The sequence below is a fragment of the Erythrolamprus reginae genome, chromosome 1, assembly GCF_031021105.1.
Source record: "Erythrolamprus reginae isolate rEryReg1 chromosome 1, rEryReg1.hap1, whole genome shotgun sequence".
Lineage (NCBI taxonomy): Eukaryota > Metazoa > Chordata > Lepidosauria > Squamata > Dipsadidae > Erythrolamprus > Erythrolamprus reginae.
This window is the reverse complement of record NC_091950.1, coordinates 225643515-225665401: the sequence shown is the minus strand read 5'-3', so window position 1 is coordinate 225665401 and position 21887 is coordinate 225643515. Positions and strand designations below refer to the sequence as shown.

General features: G+C 46.6%; 1 protein-coding gene across 1 annotated transcript in view; it reads left to right on the top strand.

Annotated features, from left to right (window-relative positions):
- LSS (lanosterol synthase) overlaps positions 1 to 12560 on the top strand; it is a 33366-nt gene extending 20806 nt beyond the window's left edge. The window contains exons 19-22 of the mRNA XM_070732305.1: positions 203 to 283; positions 447 to 617; positions 1380 to 1458; positions 11825 to 12560. Of these exons, the coding sequence (XP_070588406.1) occupies positions 203 to 283; positions 447 to 617; positions 1380 to 1458; positions 11825 to 11998 (505 nt within the window). The 3' untranslated portion in view covers positions 11999 to 12560. The remainder of the gene's footprint in view (positions 1 to 202; positions 284 to 446; positions 618 to 1379; positions 1459 to 11824) is intronic.
- Positions 12561 to 21887: the final 9327 nt, after the last annotated feature.

The window sequence follows — 21887 nt, the reverse complement described above, 5'->3', positions numbered from 1 at the left end:
CCCTTTGTCATTGTAGCAGAAGGATACTTGAAAGATTCAGTCTGTTTCTGGCAGGCACATCTCCATCTCTCTCTCTCTCTCTCTCTCCCCATCTCTGTCACTGTTGCAAAGAATGAACAGACAGACAGCCCAGTAGTTTGCCCTCCCTTCCCTTCTGCCCTGAGCAGTCTGCATTGGCTGACTGATTTATTTTCCTTTTTAGAAGCTGGGGTGTGTGCTTCACTTATGGCACATGGTTTGGATTGGAAGCACATGCTTGTATGCAGCAGACCTACTGTGGTGGGTGAGTCACTTCATTTCTCCTTTCATTTCTGCTGGCTGGAAAGAAAGATTGGCAGTGAAAGAAACTTCTCATGAGTAGGATAAAATCTATTTCCTTGCTCTTCCAATCACTCTTTTGGCAAGGGTGGCTCTGGATTTCCATCCTTCTGTCTTTCTTTTCCTAGAGTGGCCTGCCAGCCAGTGTCCCGGGCTTGTGAGTTCTTAGTCTCCAAGCAGATGGAGGATGGTGGTTGGGGAGAGGACTTTGAGTCTTGTGAACAACGCAGCTATATTCAGAGCATTGCATCGCAGATCCACAACACCTGTTGGGCTCTCTTGGGACTCATGGCTGTTAGGTAAGAGCTTGAAGGATCCATTGCCTTTGGTTTCCTATAACAGTGGCTTCTGTTCTAATCATAACTCAGAGTAGTACTGATTATTTTGGTATTCTGATAATCTGGCAGCTGGGGAGGGACTAGGTCCACACAACAACTTCCAGTATAGGTGTTGTAACTGATTGTGCAAAACAGTATCTTTAGGATGTCTCCTGAAACAGCATTTTCTCCATAGTTTCACATCCACATCAAATTTTCTGTAATTTCAAATAAAGTATGTTGAGCTAGGAATAGAGTCTATTTGAAGAGCAATTATACACAAGACCTTTCAGCAATGCCCTCAACCTTCTTTCTAGTTGTTAGCCATGAACTGGGTAACTAGCGTAATCACTGGCCTCTGATGAGGGAAATTCTGATGGAAAAATTAGACTGGATTTTTGTGCTGGGATATTGTAGCACATGGAAAAAGTTCTTTTCTGAACAGAGATGTTTCCTGTGCTATCTTTTCTTTTTCTAAACTTAATTGTAAGTTAAGTTCCTTGAATCTGCCTGTAGCAGTTTTCTAGGGAGCAAGTGAAGGAGAAGGGGAGGATGGTAATAATACATATTAGACTCTGACCACCTCCTCTTGCCCTCTTTGGAATGAATTAGATTGTGAAAGAGTGACTGGCCCAGAGTCACATAGCCAGCTTTCACGATTAATGGAGCATTAGAACTTAATGGCTCCCAGTTTCTGCCCAGCCTCTTAATCACTACATCAGATTGGTTTGTTTTGCTTTGCAGGTACCCAGATGTCCAAATTCTGGAAAAGGGAATTAAACTATTGATTGAAAAACAGTTGCCTAATGGGGACTGGCCTCAGGTAAAATGTCTCTGTTTTCATTTCATATGTCTTTGCTTAAAAGCATTATGCTTCAGTTACTTAGTCCTTATAATCTTTCTCCCTAGGTTACATTTTTTTCAGCATCAAAAAAGTTCCTTTGCTATTGCTCTGTAGGATCTACTGATAGGTTTTAGTTATCTTCTGAATATACCACCAGCTAGGTGCCATATTCTCCACTTGCACTGCTTCGGAGAGTCCAATCATGGGTTATACTTCAGCCTTGCTGGAAGGGACTGAGTTAAAAATTAGCATAAATAACTGGTCCAACCCCCTTGCTGCCGACTCTGGGTCAGTCTAAAAAACTCAGTCATAGTGAAGGGACACATGAGTTTTTCTCCTATGTTTTCTTGTTGTATTCTAATTAAATTGTCTATTAAATTTCCTCCTTAACGATGTCTTTTTCTCTTTTTCTCCTCTTTTTATTTCAGGTACATCGAATTTACAGTCACTTTCGAGGATCGGGCACCCTACTCTGTGGAGTATTGCCTGCACCTTATTCCCCAGGTCGGAGCCTCTTCCCTGCGCGGGTACTGCTCCTAGGACCGGGAGTCGCTGAAGGAGGGGGTCCCCGGCCTGCGAGGCCATACCCCATAAAGGCGACCATCGCGGCTTACCGGAGCGATCAGAGAAGAACGGAGATCGCAGGAAAGAAAAAAAAAAAGCCGTGTTTTAAAATTCCCGCCAAGACCCGAGCTCACGGAGCCGGAGAGCGGAGATGTTCCCTCGCTTACCTGATTGATCAGAGGAGAGCGGTGATCGCTGGAGGGAGGAAAAGCCACGTTTGAAATTCCCGCCCAGATCCGAGCTCACGGAGCCGGAGAGCGGAGATTGCGAGCCGGCCGGTCACCAGACGGCCCACGGGGTCGCAGATCGCGCTGGGGAACAGGAGAGGCGGAGATCAGTAGGGAAAGCCTCAACCAGGATTGGCAAGAGGGCTACCTAGTAGGCCGCCATCTTGGGTGTCTTCATGGTCGGTCGGGCTTCCGGCCGCCATTTTGGATGTGTGATTGACAGCCCCAGACACCAATGAATTCAAATATTGCCCAGGATATCCTGTAAAATTCAGGAAAGGGCGGTATTCAAGCTGCGGTAGCCATTTTTGGGTGAGTCAGCTTCTCTAGAGCTCGCACAGTTGCTGCTAATTTCCTCGTGCGCAATTACCTCTCAACAGCAATGGCTGAGGTACCTCAACAGGGGCCTACAGAACCCCCCGTCAAAGCTAAAGAGAAGTCTCACACTTCTAAGAGTAAATCTAAGAGCACGCAATCCTCCTCTGCCTTAAAAGAAGCAGAAAGACGTATTAAAGCTCTAGAGCAGAGGTCCCCAACCTTTTTAGCACCAGGGACCGGCTTTAAGTTAGACGAGTTTTCCACGGCCCGGGGGGGGGGGGGCTTTGGTCATATGGGGGTGGGGTTATGGAGGGGTGGAGCTTAGTGACGCAGCCCTCCACACTTCTCCACAGGGCGGGGAGAATCAGGAGGCTCCTTTGGCGGCTGGGGGCTGCCTGGCTTTGTGATTTTGGCTGGGGGGGGAGTTAGGAAGGTCCTACTTCTCCCCCCCCCCAGCCAAAAATTCAAAGCCTATCTGCTGGATACGGGCGATGAGTGGGACAGAGCGGCGCGGAAGCCTCTTGCAGCAGCTGCCACAGCCACCGGCTTCGGCGCCGCTCGTCCCGCTCATTGCCCGTGTCTGGCAGAAGCTGCTGCCCGAGTGCTCTTGGCCGGCGGGATTTAAAGTGCTGGGGTGGGGGGTGTCCCAGCGGGAGGCGAAGCACTGGGGTGGGGGGGCTGTCAGGACACCCCCACCCCAGCACTTTGAATCCCGATGGCCAAGAGCACTCGGGCAGCAGCTTCTGCTGGATACGGGCGATGGGCGGGACGAACGGCGCCGAAGCCGGTGGCTGTGGCAGCTGCTGCAAGAGGCTTCCGCGCCACTCTGTCCCACTCATCGCCCGTATCCAGCAGATAGGCTTTGAATTTTTGGCTGGGGGGGGAGAAGTAGGACCTTCCTAACTCCCCCCCCAGCCAAAATCACAAAGCCAGGCAGCCCCCAGCCGCCAAAGGAGCCTCCTGATTCTTCCCGCCCTGTGGAGAAGTGTGGAGGGCTGCGTCACCGCCCGACGCCCCACCCCGTCCTGCATAATGTTCTCTGCCGGGAGGGCAGCGCCGCCGCGGACCGGCTGAAAACCCCCAACGGCCCAGTCCTGGTCCGCGGACCGGCGGTTGGGGACCTCTGCTCTAGAGGATCAGCTAGAAGCTCAGAAACAAGCCCCAGGGTCACATGCGTCTGCAACTCCAGGTCAGTTGGCAGGTACATCAATGGGGGCCACCTCCCCGACACTTCCTGAAGGGATGGGGACAGCCACTGAGAATGACTGGTCACCAGATATATTTGGAGGCTCAGCACAGGTGGCAGAGGTATCAAGGCCTGATTTCGCCATGCCTTCAACCTCATGGCACATGGCACCACAACTTCCGCCCACAGCCACATTCACACCGACAGCAGCTGGGCTCCGCTCCTCCCCGGACACTTGGCAACGCATGTCCCCAGCACTGCAGGACATGATTGCTTCTGCGTACTCGCACGGCATAGCAGCTGGAGTCCAGCAATACACTACAGCTGCTGCTCCCCCTCCATCTCCTCAACCTACGCCTGCATATGGGCAGCTCCTGCTCCTGCCTCCCCGGCTCATGATTCATTCCAGGAGGAGGCAGCCTTCAGAGGGGGTTCAGAGCCAGAGGATGGCCTATCGGAGGATGAATATGCACCTCCTGAACCACCAGCATTTGCGGGCCTTTTCAGGCCATCCATCTTTCGAGTCCTTCTCAATAAGGCAAGGATGGCAGTGGCTCCGGGCGCAGCTGACAAGACCGCAGACCCAGCAGTTGCCCCCCAACCTGCTAACAGGGTACTGTCAGAACCACAGAAGGAGGCAGATTTCATTCCTGCTCCCAAGTTATTCCTAGACAATATTAAACGGCCGTGGCAACAGCCGGCAGGAGCCCTGGGCCCAACAGCCTCTGAGCGGAAATTCTATGCATTTGACCCAGAACTTGAGAAACTACTAGACTTTCCATCCATTGATGCCCTAGTAGCAGCCCTGGTGTCTAATGCACTAGTTCCTTCCGAGATGTCAGAGGGCCTGAAGCCTGAGGACCGAAGGGCGGAAGGGCTTATCAAGAAATCCCACCAGATGTCTGCATGGGCCCTTAAAGCAGCCTCAGCGGCTTCGTTTTTTAATAGAGCTTCAGTCATATGGCTCCAGGAGATGCTCGCGAAGCTAGGCCCTGAGGAGGGCCGCCTCAGGCAGGACCTAAACAAATTGCTGGCTGCAGCGGAATTCTCTGCGGACGCCACCCTCTCTGCATCGCAGTTTGCCTCGCCAGCCTTGGCAACAAACCAATCGTCTCGCTGGCTACTCTGGCTCTGCACGTGGCAGGCAGACGCCAAATCCAAGTGGCGCCTTGCCTCAGCTCCCTTCGATGGGAGCAAACTGTTTGGGGAGGCTCTTGATAACGTCCTCATAGAGGATAAAGATAAGAAGAAGGTCTTGCCCAGAACCTATAGACGGCAGGACAGACGTACGGCTCCCTATTTCAGACGTCAACCCTTTCAGGTGGAGACTTCCGTGACTACACCCCAAGCCGGAAGGTCGTATACCCAGGGGTCCTTCTCCCAATCATCCTACAGAACAGACAGGAATAACTTCGGAGACAGAAACAGACAGTTTCAACAGTCCAGGAGACCCTTCAGAGGCTCCAACAGGGGAGGATATCGCAGGAACAAATGACTCCATAATCATAGGAGGACGGCTGCAGCATTTCGCCGCCTCCTGGGAGTCTATATCTGCAGACACCTGGGCTACAACTACAATAGCCCAGGGCCTCACCATAGAATTTCTTCAAACACCGCCAAGCCGATTCTTACAGTGCCCAACTATTCTCAACTCCCACAAGCGCAACCTCCTGCACCAAGAGGTCTACCACCTACTAGACATAGGTGCCATAGAAAGAGTCCCTATACATCAGGAGGGTCAAGGGTACTATTCCATTGTATTCATCATACCCAAGGCATCGGGGGGCTGTCGTCTCATACTAAATTTAAAACAATTGAACCTGTACATCAGATACCGCAGGTTCAAAATGCATTCATTAAGAACAATATTAGCAGCAATCCGTCAGCGGGACTGGCTGACGTCCATAGACCTCAAAGAGGCATACCTACATGTCCCGGTTCATCCGGATTACAGAAAATACCTTCGCTTTTGCTTCGAAGACCAACACCTTCAGTACAAGGCCATGCCCTTTGGCCTTTCATCAGCCCCCAGAACGTTTACAAAACTACTGGACATTCTCACCGCAGACCTCAGGACCCGTCCACTATGCCTCATGGCGTATTTGGACGACATCATTATACTATCCAGCAGCCCCAACAAGGCACAGCACGACCTGACGGAAACCATAAGGACCTTAGAGACCCTAGGCTTTTCTGTCAATTATCAGAAAAGTCATCTTACTCCAACCAGGTTTTTACCACACCTGGGCACCTATATAGACACCGTGAATGGCAAAGTCTTCCTGTCAACAGGCCGTCAGACCAAGGTACGAACCCTAGTTACAGAACTACAGCGGAACAGAACAGTACCACTCTCGTTTCTGTCCCAGTTACTGGGAGTATTCGTATTTTGCATAGACATTGTACCTTGGGCCAGGCTCCATGCCAGGCCCTTGCAGTGGTTCCTCATTCCATTTCAAAGGAACCGAACCAGCCATTCCTCGAGACAGGTGACAATCTCCTCAGAGGTGCGCCGCTCGCTCCCGTGGTGGAAATCAGCAGCTCTTCTGCAGGGGTCTCCTTTCCTGTCACATCAGGAGATCACCATTACAACCGACGCAAGCCTCTTGGGCTGGGGCGCCCACTCCAGTGCGGGAGTAGCCCAAGGACTGTCGAGTGCAGCGGAGTTCGCACCCCCAAACATCAATTTCCTGGAGCTCAGAGCGGTCCACCTGGCGCTACACCACTTCGAGCCATAGGTGAGGGGACAACATGTACTAATCCTCACAGACAACGTGGCAACCAGGGCTCACATCAACCATCAAGGGGGCACGAGGTCCGGTTGCCTCATGCGAGAATCACAGGCTCTGTTCAGGTGGGCAGAAATCCATCTTGCATCCCTGAGGGCAGAACACATATCGGGCGTCTCGAACACCCAGGCGGATTGGCTCAGCAGGACAACCATCGATCCAGCGGAGTGGAGCCTGGAGGTAAGCCTTTTCCAGGAGATCTCTCTCAGATACGGGAGCCCGGAGGTGGATTTATTTGCCACCCATCTGAACAATCAGTTACCAAGGTTTTTCTCCCGGTTCCCTACACCGGGGGCAGAACAAATAAATGCACTAAGCTGCCCGTGGCCGGAGGGACTGCTATATGCCTTTCCCCCGGTTTGCCTAATTCCGAGGGTGATAAACAAGCTGCTCCAAGAACAGGCAGAGATACTTTTAGTGGCTCCGTACTGGCCCAGACGTCCATGGTTCGCAGACCTGATGGACCTCTCCATCTCCCCTCCTTGGAGGATTCCACATCACAAGGTAGCCCTGACACAGGGATCTGTGTTCCACCCGGAACCCCAATGGTGGAAACTTGCCGTGTGGCACTTGAGGGGGAGAGACTGAGAAGAGAACTAGTGCCAGACAGAGTAATCAACACCATTCAGGCATCACGTCGTCCATCTACGACTCGGATTTACCAAGCAACCTGGAAGGCCTACTGCACCTTCTGCAGGGCCCAGAACCGGGATCCTCAATCTCCCTCGGTGGTCCAGATCCTAGAGTTCCTGCAAAAAGGTCTAGATAAGGGTTTGGCACCCAATACCCTACGAAGGCAGGTGGCCGCAATAGCCACTATTCTCAAAATGGACTTCTCCCAGCCTATTTCACAACATCCTTGGATTCGAGACTTCATTAGAGGGGCAGCGAATATCCGACCTCCACCAGTACATCACTTCCCCACATGGGACTTACCACTGGTGTTGCAGGCCCTCACGGAACCACCCTTTGAACCACTGCGTGAGATACCACTACGACTCCTATCCCTTAAAACAGCGTTCCTTACGGAAATCACGTCAGCAAGAAGGGTCTCCGAACTGACAGCTTTATCGGTCAGACCGGATTTATGTGTTTTCCATACGGACAGGGTGGTCTTACGACTCGACCCTTCATTCTTACCAAAGATAAACACGGTCTTTCATAGATCACAAGACATTATCCTGCCAGATTTTTGCACACATGGGTCGCACCCATTGGAACTGCGGTGCCATAAGCTGGATGTACGACGTGCCATCAAGATTTACATCAGACGAACTAGTACCTTTCGAAGGACGGAATCGTTATTTGTATCCTATTTCCAAGCATCCATGGGAAACAAGATATCACCAAAGACTATTAGCTGCTGGATCCGTTCATGCATTGTCATTGCATATAAGTCACGACACACACCTATACCAGGGGGCATCACTGCTCACTCCACGAGAAGTGCTGCCACTTCAGCAGCCTGGGCGACCCAGGCACCGATCGAGGACATTTGTCGGGCGGCAACCTGGGCAGCCCCCAATACCTTCAACAAACACTACTGCTTAGATAAATTTGCTTCTACGGAGGCAGCCTTTGGGTGCAGAGTTTTGCAGAGAGTATGCAAGGAGACTGCGTCCCTGGTCCAGTCATAGTTCCCCCCCCCCTAATTGGTTGAGCTTGGGTATATCCCATGATTGGACTCTCCGAAGCAGTGCAAGTGGAGAAGAACCGTTGCACTTACCTGAACGGTCTTCTCGCTGCACTGCGAGGAGAGTCCAAACCCACCCGGCAGTTAAGCCCAGGGACACAGGGTTACTTGATAGTTTGGTTTACAGTTCAGTTAATCTGGTTAATAAATGTTATTTGTTTACTATCACTATGACTTTGTTTTATTATAAGACTGACCCAGAATGGGCAGCAAGGGGGTTGGACCAGTTATTTATGCTAATTTTTAACTCAGTCCCTTCCAGCAAGGCTGAAGTATAACCCATGATTGGACTCTCCTCGCAGTGCAGCGAGAAGACCGTTCAGGTAAGTGCAACGGTTCTTCTTTCCCACCCTTAGGCTACTCTTGAGGAATTGCCATGCCAACAATTATTAATCCTTAAAAGGCTTAGTTCTCAAAGTCCTCTTCTCTCAGAAAGCTTAGGTCCTTTTGCCTGGCATGCAGATCCAATAAACCACATCAGATATGTGGAAAGCAACAAATTTTATTTGCAAATAAAAGATTGCCCAGAAGCAAGTTTCAAAAGGGGGACATCCCTGCTTACTTACAGTGGATTCCCTTTTATGAAAGTTTGAAAAGCATACATTGCCATGAACCAGCCACAGAAACACACATCACTGTAAACCAGTGCTTCTCAATGCGTGTAACCCCGGGGAACATGCGTTGTCCCTCTCAATCAATTCCCCTGGACAAGGAGTGTTTTCCCAGTTGCACATTGCCCTGAGCCTGGAAGAGAAGGTGGCCAGGTGTGGATGGCTGCATGGGTTCTTCTTGTTTTCGGTGGGCGCCGTGGTAGTCATGAACGGCATGGCAAACCTACAGCTGGACAAGGAGGAGCATCCTCTGCAGCTGGGTGAAAACTTTGAATAGCACCCTTCCAAACCATTCGCTGTGAGTGCCCAGCAGAGGCAGCGCTTATGGCCAAGCCTGTGACCCCAAAACATCGGCTTGATTAAGCTGGCCTGGCCCCATGTCAAAAGAGGGCCCCAACCACGGTAGCCTACACCTGCCTAACTGAAAACAGGCTCCACTGAGTTCAGTGTGACTTACTTCCAGGTAAGTGAGTAGAGCAGTCTTCCCTAGCCATTAGTTTGCTTGCAGTTTATAATAAGTAAAATAATAAATATGAAACACTAAAATTCCATTGGGGCCCAGATTGGAGAGTTGGGGTGGGGGCATGCATAAAATATTTATTCTTCCTAGGGGCCGGGCATAACAGAAAATAAAAATAACATAATGCATACATTTTAGTAGTAACATAGCTTACAAGGTTTGCTAAGACTTTTGTCTTATCAATAATATTTCTACACTCAAAGTTTTAACCTGGTACCTGGATCTTGTCCATCACCTTAATGGACAACCATTCTTCAGCAGGAAGGCAGATGGTGTGGCTTCCATCAATTGTTATTATCCCTGCCTAACAAACCAGCTCAGTCAGTGGATAACCATACCATCCCCAAAGCTATTGCTATATGCTAAATAATAATTAATATATTAATTAAAATACAGTGGGTTATCCCTAAACTCTCATGAAGTTGCTGGCATCATGCTTAAAACCCTGCTGTTCTGTTGGGGTCGTATGTGACCCGGAGCCAAGTTTGAGTCCCTGTAAAAATTTTTCCCTGCATATCTGAAACTTAAAATTTCATGACTTTTCATCATTTCAGGGGTTCTCTCTATGAGAATTTTTTTTGGGGGGGTGGGGGGTTTCTTTCTTTCTGAAAAACAAAAAGTCACACTTGTTGTGTTCCGGGTCACCCTGACCCGGACCGAAAACTCTTCATTTGAAGTGCTTATGTTTGGTCAATTTGAATACTTTTTTCACTTGGAAAGTAGTCCGAACATTTCTGCACACAATGATATGAAAATTGAAATGAAAAAAGTAATTCTTATTGGTTTATTTTGCTGATAGAATGCATGCCCCCCCCCCGTTTTTGTGAAATATTTTTCAATTTATGGATAGTTTTGCTTGCAAAATGTGTTCAATTTTACTAAAGTTGGTGTGGGATTGGTAGTTTGAACATTTCTGAATATAAGAAAAATATAAATGAACTGAAAGAAATGTTTCTTATTGGTTGTTTACAATAATAAATACCCCCTCCCCCCTGGTTGCTTGCAAACATTTTCACTTTATATTTACGCAGGCTTCGAATCCGAAATATTTTTAATATGTTATGCATTCATTTACTCAATTTAACATTGCTGATCATCAAAACAATATTTTTGGGGTGGTGGCTAATTTTTTTCTGGTCAAAGAAATAAATCACGTTGAGTCTGTTTCGAGTCGTATACCAAAATGATTTTTTTAAGGTACTTGAATTTGGTCTTTTTGAAAACCTTTTCCACTGGAAAACTAGTTTGAACATTTATGAACGTAATGATATGAAAATTGAACTGAAATGATTGAGGCTTATATTTTTATTTTTATCAAAAAGCCCCTCCCCCCATGTTTTCTGAATTTTTTGTCAATTTATATTTTTTTTAGGCTACAAATCTCTAAGGAATATTCCCCCAAAAGTTTTGATATACTAAATTGAACAATTCTGAGCATAAGAAAAATAGAAATGAACTGAAAAAAATGATTCTTATTGGTTTATTTTTGCCACAAAAGGGCCACCCCCCCCCCCGGCCTTGCTGTGTGCCATTATTTTCACTTTTTATATATATTTGGCTAGAAATATTTGGAATATCCTTTTGAAAAGCAAGCATATTGTAGCCAGACAACTAATCTTATGAAAGAAATCCATTTTACTAAAACCAAGTATGTAAGTTTGAAATTAACAGCATACTTTTTATATAAATTGAAATAGGGTGGGAGAGACTTTTATGTGCAAAATAAATGAATATGCATCAATTTTTCCAGTTCAATTTTCATATCATTATGTTCAGAAATGTTCAAGCTACCAATCCCACACCAATTTAGTAAAATATAATGCATTTTGCAGGCAAAATTATCAATAAACCTAAAACAAATTCACAAAAATGGGGGGGGGGGGTGTACATTTTTATGCAAAATAAACCAATAAGGATTAATTTTTTCAGTTCAATTTTCATTCCATTGTCTGCAGAAATCTTCAAACATGTTTCCAGGTGAAAAACGCTTTCAAAAAGACCAAATATAACTACCTAAAATGATCAATTTGCAGTCCTGGTCAAATAGACCCGGGAACATAAGATTAGGGAGTTTTCTCAAACAGAACATGTATGGAGAACAAAAAGCATCTGCCATTACTGCCTTTTACTTTGCAAGAGTATCAGGGGTTCACTTTTGATTTATTCTGATACCCTTCTTGGTTAAATCCATTTCAACAGCAGCAAGTCCCTCCCTTTTGTACTCCTACATTATCCTTAAAGTGTGTAGACTTTTTAGTCTTTTGATATACAAGACGACTCAACTTGTTAGAAGCTTCCTAAAATATATGGTCATGTATGTTAGATGGCAGGTGACTCAGATGTTTTATTTTCCTTTCCTGCGGGATCTTTTGTGCTACGAAATGCACAGGAAAGAAGAGAAGGAAGCTTTACATGGTATTTCTTCTTTTGCTTACAGGAGAATACTGAGGGTGTATTCAACAAGACTTGTGCTATCAGCTACAGCTCCTATCGAAATGTCTTCCCCATCTGGACCCTGGGGCGCTTTTCGTCCCTATATCCTGCCAGCCCCCTTTCAGGCAAATGCTCAAAAAGGCAAGAAATAGGAGGAAAATACTGGCTACAGAAATGACCAACGGACATAGTTCAGGATTTGCTGCTCTGTAAATGTGGTGTTTGTAACCAATCTTAAAGGAACACACTACCTGTTTGTCTGAGGTTCTTTTTGAGACAGTAACTTGAGGCCAGTCAAAAGACTCTTTCCCAAGGAACCAGTGAAGAGAGAAATCAGTGAAACCCTGCTGCTGCTGCTGCCGCCTTGTTGGTTATTGCTCCTTATAAGGTATCTCTAAATTCAGCTACATTTAGAAGAGCCCTAATCTGGCAAAGACAAACACATCTAAGGAAGAATGCAAATATGGAGTATTGAAGGCTTGTGGAACTTTGCTCTTCTGACTAGTTGAAGCTCCCTTCTCTTAAGTAGAAAAAAGAGGAAAAATATTAGCCACTTTTATTTTGTCCAGTCATTTTTATGCCCTACTTGGACAAAACCCCAACCCTAAGATTTCCCCCCCCTTCTTGTTGCTGTGAGCCGCCCCGAGTCTGAATATAAATAACATTAGGGAAATATGACCTGGTTCATCCACAGTTTTTATAGGTATTAATAAAAAGTATATGTTTTAGAAAAATTAAAAGATGTCGGGTGAAAAGATTTTTTTCTTCTTTTCTTAAATATGGATTTCTTTTCTTTCCTTTCATTTTTTAAAGGGAATGCTTATTTTCCCCGAATCAAATGGAGTTCTCCAATAGATCAACATGCATGCATGCATACATACATACATATTGTATTTCACTGAAAATAAGAAAACATGTTAAGTAACATCTGAACTCGGGCACTCGTGTCATTTAAGGCGATGTACGAGCTCAGCTTAAATCTGGAAGGTCCCCATGTGCGAAATCATCACCCAGGCTGTGAAGCAGGGCTGAGAGCAACGTGCCCTCCACACACCCTGTCCTATTGCAACGGGGAATGAGAATGTCAGAACAAAACAGATCATATTGACCTAACCTTTAGCTCATCCGCTTGCCTTTCCTACCAAGGGGGGGAAAGCCCTCCGTGCTTCAATATGAGGTCTCGAGGGCCTTCAAACGGCTGGAGCAGGTTGCTAAAACGAAGCTGGAGGTAGGAGGGGGGCAGAACGAAGATTCAGTGGGGAGAGGAATCCTGGCCAATGGGTCTCTTTGGGGTTTGGAAGGGGCTTGTCCTTCACTTCTTTCCTATAATAGCAATAGCATTTAGACTTATATACTGCTTCATAGTGCTTTACAGCCCTCTCTAAATGGTTTACAGAATCAGCCTATTGCCCCCAACAATCTGGGTCCTCATTTTACCCACCATGGAAGGCTGAGTCAAGATATCCTTACCGCCCTTTGTACTCTCAGCTACGGGCCAGAACAACAGAATGTTAATTATGGGGCTGGACTGGATTTGCAAATGCTTGGGGGGGAGGGGGGGAGGCAGGAGAGTTTTGTTTTGGGGTTCTCCCTCCCCAGGCTCCAAAACAGTTGTGGAGAGAATGAAAATGAGTGGGCGGCCTGTAAACAAAACGACGCTGAGGTGATTTGTGCAACTTTCCCCTTGTTTTAGGCATTGGCGCACTCTTAATAGCAGACACCTTTGAAGGAGAGGGGTGGATGCCCGAAGAATCCACCACATAACCCAATAACTTTACCCTGGGTCGCCGTTCCCCGTAAGCGGCGTGCGTGTGCGCTCCAAAATACTCCCTCTTCCCGGAGCTTCTCACTGTTCCCAGCGCTTCCTGCGCTTACCGGAACTTCCTGCTCACTGGCTGGGAGAACGCTCGTGCCCCCCCCCCGGCTGAGAATCAGCATGGCCATACTGCCTGGGAGGATGCTCGCTTCCTTGGCCAAGAAATTACATGGCCGCGCTAGCCAAGAAGATGCGCAGCTTACGGAGAACGGTGCTCCCGCCCCCTCGCGCTCCTGGCCTCTCGGCCCTGCCCCACCCGTCCGATCCCCCCCCTCTCCTCCTTCGCCACCTCCTGCCTTGGGGCGCAACTTCTTGCGTGGCGGCTGCGGCTTCGGCTTCTCGGGACGAAAGCGCTCCCAGCCAGGGGGCTGCGAGAGGGTTGGGGCGGACTTTCCTGAAACGGACGGAGAAAGCCCTCTCTTGCAGCCCCCTGGCTGGGAGCGCTTTCGCTGCGAGAGAGGGCTTTCTCTGTCCGTTTCGGGAATGCCTGCCCCGCCCCTCTCGCAGCCCCTTTGCTGGGAGCGCTTTCGTCCCAGACTTCCAGCAAGGGGGCTGCAGTAGAGGCAGGGCAGGCATTCCCGAAGTGCTCGGAGAAAGCGCTCTCGTAGCCCCCTCGAAGTAAGTGAGAGAGAGAGAGAGAGAAAGGGGGGGAGAGATAGCAAGAGAGAGAAGAGAAAGAAAGCAAGAAAGATAGAAAGAAAGAGAAAGAAAGAAAGAAAGAAAGAAAGAAAGAAAGAGAAAGAAAGAAAGAAAGAAAGCAATAGAAAGAGAGAAAACGAGAGAGAGGGAGAGAGAAAATGAGAAAAAGAGAGAAAGCAAGAGGGGGGGGGGAGAGAGAGAAATGACTCTTGATTTAAAGCATATGGTAAAAAGCACCCAAATAATAAGAGAAACACCCCCCCCAGCCATTTGTGTGTGTGTGTGTGTGTGTGTGTGTGTGTGAACTCTTGAACCATTTCCAATAGCTCACCTGTTATTCAAGAGTTCACACACACACACACACACCAAGGGGGGAGGAGACAGGGATGGAAAAAGAGAAGATAGTAATAATAGTAATAGATTTTGGTTTTGTTTTATTATTAATTTCTTTTAATAAAAAAAGGGATTTTTTTCTTATTTATTTATTTATACTTCTATGCTGCCCAGTCCCAAAGGGTCTGTCGCTCAGACACTATACTTTTCCGCCCACACCGAAAAAAAATTAGAGCGAACATTGCCCTGGGTATCCCTATCCGGCATTTGCTTCTTTTCAATTTTAGACCTGCCTGGTGGAATCTCAATAGAACAACTTTGAGATGTGATAATAATTATGAATTAGAAGAGGCTGAATTTAAAATGTTGTCAAAATATGGGACGACTCCAGGCAAGCCTGTGAGCAATCGTTCCGTGATGTTCTGAAATAGGCCTGGGGCCACGCTTATGCCAAACTGTGTAATAGCTTCAGAAATAGCATCATCCACCAGCAACTGCTGATAAGCCTGCGCCATATCCAGCTTGGCGAAGACCTGTCCCCGACCTAGAGAATGAAGTAGTTGTTGCACAACGGGCATCGGATAGGTGTGTGATTGCAAGGCCCTGTTCACCGTACATTTAAAATCCCCACAGATTCTAATAGAACAGTCAGGTCTTATCGGTATCACCATGAGGGTCTCCCAGCAAGAATGGTCAGTTGCTTCTAGTATACCTTGCGAAATGAGCTTATCCAACTTTTTCTCAACCAAGGGCTTTAAGGCAAAAGGAACCCTTCTAGGTTTAAGACGAATCGGGGCAACCCCCGGATCCAGATTAAATGAAATAGAACACCCAACCCTTCTGAAAACACATCTAAAAATTCTGTGAATATACATTCAAAGTCGCTAGTGATAGTATTAGTACTCATTACAGTAGTCCCTCACCTATCGCTGGTGTTATGTTCCAGACCTGGCCGCGATAGGTGAAATCCGCGATGGGGAATTTATCGACTGATAGTACTTATTTAAGTATTTATATTGTAATTGTTTGGTAAGTTTTCATTGTTTTAAGTGTTTATAAACCCTTCCCACACAGTATTTATTTTAGATACAGTATTTAAATACAGTATTTACAATTTTAGATTTTTTTTTAAAAAAAAAACCTGCCGATCGAGTTTGGCGGGCTGTTTAAATCTGCCGATCGACTTCCTCAGAAACCCGCGATGAAGTGAAGCCGCAGTAGGTGAAGCGCGGTATAGCGAGGGACTACTGTACACTTAGGCCTAGCACCCCAAACCAATCAAGGCCTAGTAACAAGGAGAGGGGCTTAGCAACTACCACCAAGGGCAATAACCCAGCAAATAATCCCCTAGTCACAAAAAGTTCAAATTGTCCTAGTATAGATATTGAATTGCCCTGATAGTCACGTAAAAGTTAGAGGGTCTGAGTAGATTTTTGAAAAGAGGGCAATAGGCGCGATAATGTTGACCAAGACTCAAGGTTCTTAGACGAGCCAGTGTCAACCTCTGTTTCCAATGGCGCCCCCTCAATATACACACAGATACTTATTTTCTTGTGCCCACCATTAGCAACAGCTCCTATTCCTCTTCATCCAAAAGCTCCCCCTGAGATTGAATTTGATAACAATCTTTGCGAAATCCAGGTTGACCAGGAGGAAGGCGTTGAAACAGCCCTCAATGCAGAAGCAGAATGACACACATGGGAGAGATGGCCCAACTTCCCACAACGATGACAGGTGGCGTTCTGAAAGTGACAGGAGCTGTGAGGATGAAACTGTCTACAACTGAGACAGGGTTTGAACTGGGTTTGGCGTTGCCTGGCAGATCTATTTCGATGGTGCTGAGGTGCAGATAACGGAGGAAACTGGGCACAAAGACACCTGTAGCCGAGCAATGCTAGCATCAAGAGGCTCTGGAACATCTTGTTCTGCATCCTCCTGATGTACAGAAATGGTGCGTTGGCCGGCAGACCCCGGAAGGAAACGATTTATTTCAGCAACTGACTGGGATGACATCTCAGATGCCAAGACCTCATCCATAGTGACGGCCAATGTCAGGTTCTGGCATGCCAACAAATGCCATTGGAGACAAAGGTCCCTCACACCACACACAAACTGCTCAAGCAGGGAATTGTCCAAATCTGTAAACTCACATTGCTGAGTTGCCTCCCTAAGTGAGGCCATGTACATATTAATACTTTGCCCTTCGCCCTGCAGCCACTGGCGAAACGCAAATCTACGAGCAATTATGGAAGGTGCTGGCACATAATAGGCATGAAGTTTAGCCTGCAATTCTGGAATTTCGTAGGCTACTGCAGGGGCCACAAGCGCACAAGCTGTTGAAAACATGGCGTGGCCACAGGCATTCAAACAACAAGCACTCTTTCTGTCTGGAGGCAACCCAATCAAATCATTTACCCGAAGGTAAACCTCAAAACGCTGGGGATAAGCATCCCAGGTCTCCTCCCCTGAAGCGAATGGTTCAAAAATAAAAGGGCCAGCATTGGTACGAGACACGGTGTTGGCTAGCAGGTGGCAGAGTAAAACAGAATTAAGTCCAAGTCCAATTAGGAACAAGCAAAGAAAGCTAGCTACTTACAGGAAGGCAGACAGCAACTTAAACAGCTAGCTGGAAACTTACTAGGATATGGCTCAATTGAGCAAAACGTCCTCTAAAGCCAACAGCGCTTGGAAGGAGCTGAAGGGAGGGACAAGATTAACAAAGAATAACGAAGAGCAGCAGGAGGATCAATTGGACACACGCACAGGTCAACAATCACCTTCATCGCCAGTATTATATACTGGACAAGCTCTGAGGTAGAAAAGTTCTCACTTTATTGCAGAAATAAAAACACATAAAAACAACCTAATGCATAGAGGCTAAAACAAGAAGTGAGTGTAAACCCTCCTACATCTCCTATTATAACACACTATCATTACTCAGCAGCCAATCAGTGAGGTAAGCTTTCCTGCTGTTTTAGAAAGCCTACAGCTGTGCTCCTTGCTGTTGCTGGGGACACAACTCATACATACATACATATAGACATGCATATAGACATACATACATACATACATACATACATACATACATACCACACAATAGAATCTGAAGTCACAGACAGAAAAGTAATCTTTTAACTTACACTAGGCCATTGATAGCGAAGCTTTTTTTCCTCAGGTGCTGAAAGAGCGTGCATGACTGCCCAACCCATAATTCCATGACTGGGGAGGACGAAAATAGCTTTCCCCACCCCAGAGCCCTCTGGAGGCTGGGAACAGACTGTTTCCCAACTTCTGGTGGGCCCAGTTGGCTCGTGTTTCGCCTTCCCTGTTAGGTTAGGGCAACAGCTCGTGTGCCAGCATATATGGCTCCGCGTGCCACCTAGTTTCACCATCACTGCACTGGGCAATTCAAGTTCCAAATATTACAGAATTGGGGAGGGGGAACCTGCTTGAAAATAGAAAAGTAACAGCATTATGATTAAGCACAGCTGTATAATTTTTTGCATAGTTGCTCAAAAGCAGATAATTTACACAACTTGAATAAATAATAATAAAATTGCTTCTTTGTATTCTGAAATAGCATTCTATTCTACAGTCTTATATAAACAGATATTTTTGGAGTTTGACTATCTTGCAAACATAATCTAGTCCAGAGGTGTCAAACTTGATTTCACTGAACTCATTAGTGTTGTGTTTGAGCTGAGGGAGGTGTGGTCAGCTTGACATCACTTCTGTTGGGGGCACCTGTGGCAGCCCAAGCATTCTGCTAGTGAAAATTGGCTCCCAGGCTCTGTTTTGGCTGTAACAGCGTCCTGCAGTCCTCTGCCAATAAAAATGGAACTTGAAAGGGCAGCCCACAGCCCTTGCGAGTTCCATTTTTGGGTAGTGAAAATTGGCTCCCAAGATCTATTTTGGCTGTAACGGAGTCCTGCAATCCTCTGCCAATGAAAATGGAACTTGGGAGGGCAGCCCGGAGCCCTCACAAGCTCCATTTTCAGCTGCAACAGCCTCCTGCAACCCTCCGCACGCAGTCCTCGTGAGCTCTATTTTCACTGGCAGGGGCACAGTGGGCCAGACCTTTGCTGTTTCCGGGTTGGTCCGCACACTAGATCTAAGCACCTTGCAGGCCAGATCTGGGCCCTGGGCCTTGAGTTTGACACCCCTGATTTAGTCTAACCCTCTGCAATGTGCAGGAAAACCAAGTAAGATGTACTCTTGTGTTTGTTCCCAGACTATATTATTCAGATTATTATTTTCTCATTTCCAATATTTGAATAAGCAGACTTCGAGTTCTTATATATACTGTAGAATCTGGCCTAGCTGTAAGTGAATACATTTTGTATTTATGATTTGTATTAGAAAATCATGCTCCATGTAGACAACCTTGCTTTGTATTAGCAGACAGCCCATTATATTGTCAATTGTCTACTTTTTAAACACTACATCATATTACTGATACATGTAAAATGCTTAAGGTCTACTAAGAATCTACATCAGTGAAGGTGAACCTTTTTGGGTTTGCGTGCCAAAAGGGTGTGTGTGTGTGTCGTGTGTGTGTATTAGCATATGCGTATGTGCCCATACCCTTTCCTCCTCCCCACACATGCACGTATACACTCCACATTGCCCCTGCACATGCACACAATCCCTCCTGTCCATGTGCATGCGTACAGGCCTCACTGAAGCCTGGGGCATTTTTTAAAAAAACGGCCAAACTGGAAATTTGGAAAAACAGACTTCCGGTTTGCCCATTGTGCTGTTTTTCTGGGGCCTTCAGGGAAGCTTCCTGAAGCCCCAGGGTACAAAAAACAGCACAACAGGCAAACCGGAAGTCCATTTTTCCAAACTTCCAGTTTGCCCATTGGGCAGTTTTCTGCACTCCGGAGGGCGAATTAGCCTTCCCCAAGGCCAAAAATCAGCCGGCTTGTGTGTGTATGCATGCATGCTGGAGCTGACATAGGGCAATGCCTCGCATGCCCTCCAATATGGCTCCGAATGCCACCTGTGGCACACATGCCATAGGTTTGCCATCATGGCTGTACATTATTTTCCACATATATTACATATATTACTATCAATTAAGTATTGTCAATACCACTCCAACCTCTCATTTAGATATTGTCTAAACCAGTGATGGTGAACCTTTTTTGGTTCGCGTGCCAAAAGGGGGGGAGCATGGAGGGTCACATGCACATATGCCCACATCCATAAGTCCATGCGGTCCCTCCATGCATGCATCTGTGACCCCCCCTACTCCTGGCATGTGATTGCACACCCATTTTTTGCTCTCCCCAGGTTTCAGAGCCTTTCTAGGAGTCTGCGGATGGTGAAAACAGCCTTCCCCATCCCCCTGGAGGCCACCCAGAGGCCAGAAATGGTTCATTTCAAGTTGCGAAATGGGCCATTTCTGGCCTCCAGAGGCCTCTGGGGAGGAAGGCCATTTCCACCCTCCTCAGGCTCCTAGAAAGGCTCTGAAGCCTGGAGAGAACAAAAAAACAGAACTTCCGGTCCAACCAAAAGTTAGCAAGTGGAACATTTTTAGTCTCCAGAGGAACCTGGAAATAAGGAGGAACTTTCTGACTTTGAGAGCAATCAACCAGTGGAACTGTTTGCGAACAGAGGTTGTAAACGCTCCAACACTTGACACTGTCAAGAGGCGATTGGACTGCCATTTGTCTGGGGTGGTGTTGGGCAGGGGATTGAATTAGATGACCTGCAAGGTCCCTTCCAACTCTAATGATAAATAAACTCCAGGGGGTGGGGAAGGCCATTTTTACCCTACCCAGGCTCCTAGAAAGGCTCTCGACCACCCCCTCCAGAGGCTGGAAACAGCCTGTTTCCCAACTCCCAGGGAGCCCGGAAGGCCCAAAAATCAGCTGACTGGCATGTGCATGCGCACCAGACTTGAGCTCGAATGCCATCTGATATGGCTCCATGTGCCACTTGTGGCATGGGTGCCATAGGTTCACCATCACGGGTCTAATGTTTCCAGTTTCCATAATGGCTCTCTAGTGGTTCAAGACATCTTGATAGGACACTTCTTTCTGATGGCTGATGCGATCTTGTACCCAGTGAGGGCTACCAAAATGTTTACTATCACAGTGTGTGTGTGGCTTATGCAGGATGCCCTGCATTTTCTTTCAACATCTTTCAGTGCAAATTGGGTGCTTTGTGGTGGAGCTCCATTTTTGCTACTCCATTGCGTTCCTCCACGTCCGGGCAGTAGCCCATCCCTGCTTGTACCTCTTATAACCTTATTCCACAGGAATAGTCTGCCTGGAATTAGGCATCCAAAGATGGATAATTCATTCTGTGTAGGCCTCCTGTAGCTCCTGGAGTCACTGAAACACATGTCATTGAAATTGAATAGCAGATGATATACTGATTTGGGATCAGAAATGAATGGAAATAGATTCATCAATCAGGCTTATTATTCCTATTAATGAGAAGCATCATTCAATAAATTGAGAAATAATAAAAATAAAATAAGGGTCTAATTATGATAGTACCAAGTTTTCATTATCATATGCCCTATACCTCTGAACCACCAACCAAAACAAAAAAAACAAAACAAGAAAAACAAAATCACTGCTAAAAAGTTGTCTGTGAAGAAAGTCTGTAGTAAAAAGTGTTTTAGATTTTTCAAAAAGCCATTTTCAGATTTAGTCAGTGGTATTTTGAAACACAACGGATTCAAGCTTAATATAAACCGCTCCAAACCTGACTGTAAAAAATATGACTTTAGAAATTGGGTTGTCGAAGCGTGGAACTCATTACCGGATTCTGTAGTATCATCCCCTAACTCCCAACATTTTACCCTTAGACTATCCATGGTTGACCTCTCCAGATTCCTAAGAGGTCAGTAAGGGGCGTACATAAGCGCACTAGAGTGCCTTCCGTCCCCTGTCCTATAGTCTCTCCTATATCTCGTATTTCTTCTCTACTATATCCTCTATAACCTTCATTGTGTATTATTGTGTATTGGACAAAATAAATAAATAAAATAAAAATAAACAGTGCCCTGTGACCAGGACTCTTAGACATTCTGTTCCATTGTATATACAAACCTTACCTTATTTCACAGCAGAAAGGCCAGTCTGGAAGAAAATGCTGCAGAAGAGTATCCAAGTGTTCTCTTAAGAACAGATGACATCATAATTGTGTAGAAACATTCTAAGCTTCATAATTTCCTCTGAATCTCTTGAAACACTGAGGTGACCTGTCTAGTCAAGGCTGTCCCTAATAAATTAATCCTTCCTCACCAGTGAGGAAGAGGAGG